Source organism: Mastomys coucha, unplaced genomic scaffold (genome assembly GCF_008632895.1).
Source record: "Mastomys coucha isolate ucsf_1 unplaced genomic scaffold, UCSF_Mcou_1 pScaffold6, whole genome shotgun sequence".
Lineage (NCBI taxonomy): Eukaryota > Metazoa > Chordata > Mammalia > Rodentia > Muridae > Mastomys > Mastomys coucha.
The window spans coordinates 66,302,338-66,312,486 of NW_022196912.1; the positions used below are offsets into that span (position 1 = coordinate 66,302,338).

At 37.2% G+C, this 10,149-nt stretch overlaps 1 protein-coding gene across 3 annotated transcripts in view; it reads left to right on the forward strand.

Moving 5' to 3' along the window:
• Positions 1-10,149, forward strand: part of Scfd1 (sec1 family domain containing 1) — a 69,818-nt gene that overhangs the window by 30,541 nt on the left and 29,128 nt on the right. For all 3 annotated transcript variants that reach the window (XM_031356970.1, XM_031356969.1, XM_031356971.1), the window contains 4 exons: positions 377-516; positions 2,117-2,207; positions 2,876-2,949; positions 3,526-3,607. In XM_031356970.1, coding sequence (XP_031212830.1) covers positions 377-516; positions 2,117-2,207; positions 2,876-2,949; positions 3,526-3,607 — 387 coding nt within the window. The remainder of the gene's footprint in view (positions 1-376; positions 517-2,116; positions 2,208-2,875; positions 2,950-3,525; positions 3,608-10,149) is intronic.

Sequence of the window (10,149 nt, forward strand, 5' to 3'; positions counted from 1 at the left end):
TTAAAAATAATCATAATTATTGAAAACATAATAAAAACATAAAGAGGAGGGAATGCTCTGAAGTATGTTAGTAAATGATAGAGAGACACTTGCAATGTAATAAAAGTGTTGTCTATAAAGAAAAGTGTATTTTTCTAGGAGAAAAAATATGATTTTTCTGTGTGTGTATATTTGAAATTATACTTTCGTTAAAATTCAGCACAATGAGAGCACATTTACGAGTAGTGGCGGGTTGGAAGGGCACTATGCTTGTTCTGAGTTAGCCTGCACTATAGTTGGCAACACTAGGAAGGGCAGCAGCACTGTTCCCTTGTCTAGGAAATACAGCTCCTAAACTAAGAAAACAATTATTTTAAACAAGTTTACTGTTCCCTAGGATTTCCACCTAAACAGAGTAAATTTGGAAGAATCTACAGGAATGGAAAATTCTCCAGCTGGTGCTAGACCAAAGAGGAAAAATATGAAGTCTTACGATTTAACTCCAGTTGATAAATTTTGGCAGAAACATAAAGGAAGGTAAATGAGAAAATATCAGTAATTATAAGATTTGTTTATTCTTGAAACAGAGCTGAAGTTCCGCCTGACCTAAGACACAACACAAAGGTCATTGAGTGGCCCAACGGGGACAACTCTAATTAAATACAGATGAGTGTCAGCATTGCTCCATTTCTTCCTGACTCCTCTAGCATCATCTCTTTAGAAGCTCACCTTGCAGGTTGCACAATCTTTCTCATCTCTGGTGCTGATTCCATGGACCTGTCTTTCATTTAGTGTTGGAAGGAAAAACTTAGGGGTCATATTTTTCCTTTTTTTGCATGTTGTCCTTAATACAAACCCCATGCTTTATATCTTGGGAGCAGAACCTAAGTGTAAAGACCAGAGATTTATTCACTCATCAGAAACCATGAGTGAGAAGATGGTGATATTGTAGACCAGTGTGGACATCTTATTGCTGTGTCCTTTTTTTTGTTTTGTTTTGTTTTGTTTTGTTTCGAGACAGGGTTTCTCTGTGTAGGCCTGGCTGTCCTAGAACTCACTCTGTAGACCAGGCTAGCCTCGAACTCAGAAATCTGCCTGCCTCTGCCTCCCAAGCGCTGGGATTAAAGGCATGCCCCACCACCGCCCGGCAACTTGCTGTGTCCTTTTAAAGTACCCCATAACTGATGGGGTCAGCAACTGTTGTAAAAGTTATCTAGTTGCCATTACCCCCAGCAAAATCATTCTAAACAAAGAAAAGGGTTTTTTGTTTTGTTTTGTTTTCTTTTTTTAAGAAATAGCACAATGTTTTTCATTGATTTTTGGAAGCATTTTAAAAGTGTCTGTAAAAATACAGGTCTGTCTCTGTCCTTGATGTGGGTGCTTTGGGGCATCGTCCTTCATTGTGTTTAAAGAGAAGTAGAAGATAGTAGTTTAACATGCTGGGGGGGGTGTAATATTTATTTTTATATTTAGAACATAAAAAAGAAAAGAAAGCCATGTGTCTGTAAGAAAGATTTGGCCTCTCAACAAGAGTTGTTAGTGTCTTTTTCTGACTATGGTAGCTTGAGATACTATTAAAATACTTTAAATAATATTTTTTACTTTGGATTTCAATGTGTACATTTCCTTCTGTAATAGTGGCATACATGAAATTATGTATCATCAGAGAGGCAATGAGAGATGGTAGAAATGTTCTTTTTACCAGTAAGGATACTAAGAGTACTGAATTAATACTGAACATTTTAAAAAATGTTGTCATTATAGTTAAATGGTCCCTCTGACATCTGCTAATTTTGGTGGTAATATTTAGCTAATGCTTAATATATTGGAATTATTTGTATTCCTTTGATTTTTTAGTCATGTAAGTAAATAAAAATATTTTTGTTTAAACAATATATAGCTGAAAAATGCAATCTCATTAATGAAAAGGCTTTTAGCTATAAAATTTTTTCAGATTTATGATACATATTTTAAATTATAGTTTTATTTATGTTTGCTGTTTTATATCCATGTTATACATAAAATATATTCAAAGCTATATTTTTAAGATAATAATCTTATATATTTCAAAATATACACATAAAACATGAATCTTTTACTATATGCGCGTAGTTAATCTTGTGTAATTTTGTTTCAGCCCATTCCCAGAAGTCGCAGAATCAGTCCAACAAGAACTAGAATCTTACAGAGCACAAGAAGATGAGGTCAAACGACTAAAGAGCATTATGGTAAGATCCTGTTTGCACCCCGAGAGTAAAGGTATAGGAAGGACATCTGCAGAGGTTTAACAAAAATGTTTGCTTCCTTTTTCTTCATAAAAGTTTAAGACCATTCATTACTTAATAACAACAAAATTATTATCAACCTACTTAATGTTGTTTGTTTTTAAGAAACTGTCTCACACTGTAGCGTAGGCTAGCCTCAGATTCCTGGCAGTCCTGCCTACACCACCACACCCAGCTTAGGTTTTTTTTTCTTGTTGGTTTGTTTTCAATCTAAATATTAAGAAGCAGCTGCATTTTAAGGAATGGGATGTGGTTTGAAATAATACAAGTAATAAGATTGTTTATATGTATGTGTACCCCAAGATAGCTTGTTCTTCTGTACTGTAGTCAGATTTCAGCTGTAAGACTGAGTCCTGTGTGGCCTGCAGCAAATGTTGGGGCGTTTCTTGTTTGACAGTGCCAGCTGACGCATTCCTTACTCTCCTGCAAAACTGGTAGCTCCTAGAACCTTTCTGTAGTTGTCAAAATGTGTGTGCTTATCCCGTATAGGGTACTGTTTATGCTCGATGACCCAGCTTGTTATTACTTTTCAGTAATCTTTGGAATGTGTTAACTTTTCTGCTTGGGCCTGACAATTTTAAAGTTGTAAGAGCCTTTTCATTCCTTCACAGGGACTAGAAGGAGAGGACGAAGGAGCCATCAGCATGCTCTCTGATAACACTGCTAAGCTCACGTCAGCTGTCAGGTGAGCACATAGTATGTTCCTTTGCAGTCTTAAAAGTCTGTAGTAATCATAATACAGAAGAGCAGATCTTAGCAAATGCACCTCTGCGTTTGAAGAGTTGAATGCTTCGAACACATCTAGGCTGCTTCCTGTGCTTCTCACATACAGCAGAGGAACTACCTCTGTGAATACTTTCAAATTTCCATTTTGAGTAATTTTACTAGGAAAACGTTATTAGTGATAAAGTAGGGCCAGTCATCATTAATTTTACTATTGCTATTAATTCAGTTGAAGCAGATTTTCAGTACTTTTAGAACTATAGGTAAAAGCATGTATCCATTCTAAACATTGTAAACGGAATATGAAACTATAGAAGTGTTATCTCTAGACTATTGTAAGATAACCACTCACCTGTATTACAGTGATGCACGTGGTATGAGTTCAAGCCTAGAGATTATGTTTAATTGGCAAGTTAATTTGTTACTTCTATTCAGTGGTCTGAGTCTCCTCATGAAGCACCAGGCAGGAGTTTTATTAGAGTCTGCATTGCTTTCTTTAAAATTTTGTGGTTAATTTTCAATTTTTTGTAACTTGTAGTTCTTTGCCAGAACTCCTTGAAAAAAAAAGACTTATTGATCTCCATACAAATGTTGCCACTGCTGTTTTAGAACACATAAAGGTAAATGTAACTTTTTCCATCCACAATGCACTGATGTCTGTACATTATCTCACTGAGCATCTCTTAATGCTATAAGGTATGATTACATAGAGCAGCAGGGCTGTGTTCATTCTCTCAGAGCCCAGGAGGACCACGTTGCCAATTAGCATTGGGATGTGCTGTTGTCTGTTTGCAGTGTCTCAGTACTGTCTCTGCATTTGCTGTGATCATCCCGTTAACACACAGCCCTGTATCCAGCCATGGGCAATGCAGATTTTAATTCTGTTTAGTTTTGTGTGTTGGTTTTTGTGTTTTGAGGTGGTTTTGCAGTGTAGCTCAGGCCTTCAGACTCACTGTTCTCCTGCCTCAGCGTTGTTAAATCCTTTTCTGTTGTACTTATGATTATTCTTTTTCTCTCCCTTCTTGCTATCATTGACAAAGTTCAGTGGTTCTACAACAGTGGTTTTTAATCAGAATGTAGTATCAGTTGCCAGTGTAATTTTAGATTTTTCTACTAGAAACATTAAAAAGGCAAAAGCAATAAGTAAAATGTATTTTAGTAGTAGATTGTACACAATCCTTAATGTCCAAAATATTAATATTTCAATATGTGATCTGTCTAGAACACAAAATATTTTATATCCTCTTTTATAGATGAGACTGGTAAACCGTTTTATATTTACAGTCATATTACATCTCAATTCATAACAGCCTCAAATTCTTTGTCTTCCTGACCTTACCTGCCAAGCATGAGACTATGTACCACAATGCCCAGCGTAGAAATTCTTTTTGATATGGTACTGTCTAAAATACACACTAATTACATCACTCATTTGTGTAACTTGTTCTAAAATTTTTGGATTTAGATGATTATTAATTTAAAATCACCTTTGTTCCTTTCACATGTTAGTGATTTTTGAAGCAAATATATTGGAGCTTACGAATATGTGTTCATAGTTCTTTTTCTTACTTTCTTGCTTAATGAATTTTTCAGCATTTGATGTTACTAGTTCTCAAGGCATCCAAAGTTAAACCCAAATGGCCAGACTCAAAGGCTTGCTTTCCACCCTGTATGACCATTTGAATCACTCTAAAGGAGAAGTGGATACGCTACTTACCAAAGATACAGAAAGTACATTCATTTTTTTATTTGTTTTTGTTTTGTTTTGTTCTTTGAGAAGGGACTTAGACATTTTATTTGTTGATGTTTTAAAAGTCCAAACACTAGGAAAGAATCTGTAGATAATGGACATTGTGCAGTGTGGTATCCCGGCTTGCATAATTCCTGTTAAGCTAATACATTAATATTATTGATGCAAAGGTTTTTTCACATTCTCACACATATAAAAGATAATTGTGCAGTCTGTCAGTGTTTCTGTTAGTGTCTCCACTTCCTTATGTTGCCTCTCTGTTAAATGGCAAAACAACTGTTCCACCCATTTATGTGCGGTCATTGTCTCCTGAAGAGATAACATATTGTATAACACCAGGTAAGATGCTGTTATTTTCTTCTGCAGAAGAAAAGAGAGTTTTCTTACAAGTCTAAGATAAGACAGTAAATCCACTTCAGAAAGTAAAAAGTTAACTGCCCTAAACTAATAAAATATAGATCCTGGTATCTATGTAATATAGTATGATTATATAATATGTAGTCTGATCTGTATAACAAACATTTTTGACCATTTTTCTGATTTTGCTTGTTTTGGGGGTTATTTTGCTGGCCACCATATGAAAGTAGACAGTTAAAAATAAAATCTCAAGGCTGAAGAGATGATCCAGTTAAGAGCACTTGTACCCTGGCAGAAGTTCCCAGCACCCAACACGATGTAGGTCACAGACATATGTAGCTCCAGTTCCAGGGGTTCTGATGCCCTCTTCTGGCCTCTGAGGGCACACAAGTTGTGTATAGACACATATGCCAGCAAAGTACTCATAACACAAAATTAAAATAAATATTAAAAAAAAATTCTAGGAAGTTTAACAGTTGTTTATAGTCCTGTGAATGCTTTGAGATTTAACATTATTCCCTGATTTTCTTTGGCTTATAGATATTCTTTCATTATTGAAAATTTGTTAATTCTCAAATATAATATTTTCTGACTTCTCATAGCTGTAAAAGTCAGAAAACTGCAAGCTCCACTCCTGCTACTAAACGGGGTTCATGACCCCAAGATGCTACTTGTTATTCCTATAGAAAAGCTTGATACAAATCCGTTTCATACAAATGGATCCTTCCACCACACGTTTTTATGAATACGTTCTTTAGTAGTAGATATAACTAGAACTTTTGGTTTTATAACATTTTGGTTAAAATAATTTACCTATTCAGTCATGTTTATTAAGTGACAATATATTTGGTCATGCTCTAAAATTGCTGTGGTAAACAAAACAATTTCTTCCTTCTCCTATAGCTTATGTTATAGTAATAATAAATATAATGGAAAAAGATGTCAGAAAGCAGTGTTAGAACAGCAAAGCAGGCAGATAAGAGTCAACAAAGAACAGCTGACTGCAGGGTCCGAAGTTAGGTGATTAAAAAAGCAAGTCAGCCTTGGTGATGGCATTCGAGTTGATTTCTGAGCCACTGGAAACAGCCAGAGATCTCAGAGGCAGCCGTTGTAGGCAGAGGAGTAATAGCCAAAGGCCTGAGGACATGGAGCAGTACAGTGTTTCACTGAGGAGACAGACAGACAGAATATGAAGTCCAAAAGGCAAGGATTTCGTTAGGATGGAGTCAGGTGATGCTTCAGTTGGCAAGTAAATTAGGGGAGAGGCAGAGAGTTCTGGAATTAAACCTGGAAATAGAAAGCTGTCTAAGGAAAAATGGTGCCATATAAAGTGCAATTTGCATGTGAAATTTCTTGTGATTCTCATTTCACAACAATGGTTTGAGTATGTTTTCAGAATTGGTTTATGCCAACCGAGGCCATCTATATAAGATAGTTTAATATGCCATCATTCATGATGTTTAATATGCCATCATTCATGATGCATAAGCAATTCTACTTAAAAGACCCTGTGGTTTTAGGGAGGTGTTTAGTCTAGGGTTGTTAATGCTAGGAGCTAATTTGTCACTTGAAATACTAGAGTGATTTTTATATTTAAAATAACTTGTATGCAAGTAACCTCATCTATTGGTCAACAGCCAGGAAGTAGGAAAGCCATATGCACTACAAAGAAAACCATGAAAGCAGAGGTTTATAATACAGGTTATGTGAAACAAATGAGTATTCAGCAATCATTCTTTAATTCGTTAGATCAAAGTGAACTCTAGGGGCCACTTAAATCCTCAAAAGATTAGTAAACTTCATTGAGAACATCTCCCCAATCCTTAGCCAGCTAGAGTGTCCACCAAAACATCAATTACAAATGATGGCCAGGACTCCTAAAGAGATTGGTTTCCTTGTGTCCTACCTCAGAAAATTACCTAAGGGAGTATATATTATAAAGCAGCTAAACTCTAAGTATGTGTGTGTATATATGTGCATACATACATACATGTAAATAAAACATCAACAAGGCAAATACTGAAACAGAAAGGCTCAGGCTGTTTTGTGGGACAGGAGGTTTGCTTTGCAGAAGAAAACAAGTCATGTATTGTCTTCTGATCCTGCTTGGTAGTTCTAGGTGCATGATTTTTAAATATCTACAGATAAAGTTCAGTTATGTTGAGTAGGTTACATACAAGTTACCTGATATAAAAAACTCTATTAGTGTAGAAAAATTAAAATGGTTTTTCCTCTCAAGAACCCTCTTCTAATTTTGGCTATCTTTTTAAGGTTCCTAACTAATCAATTCTTTTTTATTAGCAAAAAAATTTATACCTTTTATGTAGTGTTCTCAGAGCATTCTGAATATTAGAGCTCTAGAAATTACTTAAGAATATGTACAGCTTGGCAGACATTGCCCCATTCTCCAACACATGGTTGTTTCCATATCTTGAAACAGATTAAGAGCAGCCTCCACAAATAGCAAATCATACTAAAGAGATTAGAAACTCCAAGTAGATGCTGGGGGAGATGGCTCAGAGGGAAATCACCTGCATGCATAGGAACTTGAAATCAGATCCCCATAATCAGTTTAAAGCCATGTGCAGTCTCATGTACCCGTGACCTCTGTGCTTGAGATGGGACAAGGGAATCCTCAGAAGGTCGCAAGTCAGTTGTTCTGGTGAAAGCAGCCATTAAGAGAAAGAGGACTGAAGACCAACACTGGAGATCGTCCTCTGCCCCCTCCCATCTACCCATGGCACATCTACACACCTGCACTGTCACCTGTAATAAGGGAACACACACTTAAAAACTCAAAATAGTTTCTAAGTAGTTATAGTTTGCATACATCTAAATTTTTCTGGCCACCAATATTTTTAAGTAGAGGGTGATGTAATGTCTAAAAATTGTTCGTATTTTGGCCTTGTACCATAGTAAGAGCCAAGATTTTAAGCTCTACTATAGACAAAACAAACAATCAAACAAAAAGACTTTATATATTTATGTTCATTTAAAAAATACTAGTAGTGATGTATTATTTTAAAATATATAGTTAATATGTTTGGAGTTATTTAAAATTTTTATTGTGAAAAACATATGTATTTTCAGTATTGCTGTAGATAAGCATCTACATAAGACTTAAATTGATTGTTGTTTTATATAAAACAACTTTTATAATACTCAATTTTTATTGTTATATAATATTTTATAAATTTTAAAGAAAATGACAAAAAAGGTATTGTAGGTATTGAAGAGGGGGTCTCTGGGAGGATTTGGGGTACAAAAGGGAAACAAGAATGTGATTTAATTCTGTTTACTTAAAATATGTTTTTAAATGTTAACAAATTCAGATAAATTGAAATCATGTATCTTTTCTCATAATGCAATAAAACTTAAATCAATTAAAAAAAAAGAAAAAAAGTAGAGGGTGATTTAATTGTTTGGATAAAATTCCTATCAGAAAAGTTTTCTTTTTTTTTTGTTTTTTGGGGTTTTTTTGGGGGGGGGGTTGTGTTTTTCGAGACAGGGTTTCTCTGTGTAGCCCTGGCTATTCTGGAACTCACTCTGTAGACCAGGCTGGCCTCGAACTCAAACCCACCTGCCTCTGCCTCCCAAGTGCTGGGATTAAAGGCGTGCACCACCACCGCCCAGCAAGAAAAGTTTTCTAAACCTTTTTAATTTTTTTATTTAATTTTTTACATTCCATATTTTATTCCCTTCCACTCTCCACATCCCATACCTCCTTGTCACCATGTGGATGTCCCCACCTCCCACCCCACCTGACCTCTAAACCCCCTGCGGTCTCCAGTCTCTTGAGGGTTAGGTGCATCTTCTATGAATGAACACAGACCCAGCAGTCCTCTACTGTATGTGTGTTGGGGGCCTCATATCAGCTGGTGTATACTGCCTGTTTGGTGGTCCAGTGTTTGAGAGATCCCAGGAGGTCCAGATTAATTGAGACTGCTGATCCTCCTATAGTATCACCCTTCTCCTCAGCTTCTTTCAGCCTGCCCTAATTCAACAACAGGAGTCAGTGGCTTCTGTCCATTGGTTAGGTACAAATATCTGCATCTGACTCTTTCAGCTGCTTGTTGGGTCTTTTGGAAGGTAGTCGTGATAGGTCCCTTTTTGTGAGTCCTCCATAACCTCAGTAATAGTGTCAGGACTTGGGACTTCCCCTTGAGCTGGACCTTCTTTTCCTCAGGCTCTTCTCCATTCCCATCCCTGTAATTCTTTCAGACAGGAACAATTATGGGTCAGGTTGTGACTGTGGGATGGCAGCCCCTTCCCTCACTTGATGCCCTGTCTTTCTGCTTGAGGTGGTCTCTATAAGTTCCCTCTCCCTTCTTCAGGCATTTCATCTAAGGCCCTCCCTTTGATTCCTGAGAGTCTCCCACCTCCCAGGTCTGTAAGACCCTGTCGAGCCTTAGCTTACCGAAGACCCCCTAAGTGAATCACATGGAGCCTGATCGATGCAAAGAACATGAGGATTTTTATTCTAGTGCACTGGAGCCGTCCCAGACCCTAAGGAAAGGAGGCAACCCCGCACATCTTGTTCAGTGAGCTTTTATATAATTTTCAGGGCAGCAGCCATTAGACACAATGTGATTGGTAGAACAGTGTGACTTTTTAAACTGATTGGTCTTTAGAGAATGAGGTGGCAAGGACTTCCCTTGTCTGAAGGTGGGCAAAAGTCCACCCTGTGGAATGTTTCTCACCCTGTGATCTGAGGAATGTTAATTAGCCTTTCCCTTCTAGAGAGTTCTGTTACCTTCCTAAAGTTCCTGAGCTTATCTTATTAAGGAAATTCCTGGCCTCCTGGTGTTTTTCTGAGATGTCCCTGTTTACTCTGATCTTACAGTGCATTCTGGAGGGTGCCCCCAACCTCCTATCTCCCAAGGTTGCCTGTTTCCATTCTTTCTACTGGCCCTCAGGGCTTCAGTCCTTTTCCCTCACCCAATACTAGATCAGGTTCCCCTCTACCCACCTTCCGCTTCCCCCCATCCACTTTCCCTCTCAGGTCCCTCCCTCCCTCCCCACTTGTGGTTGCTTTCTTCTCTCTCCCAAGTGGGA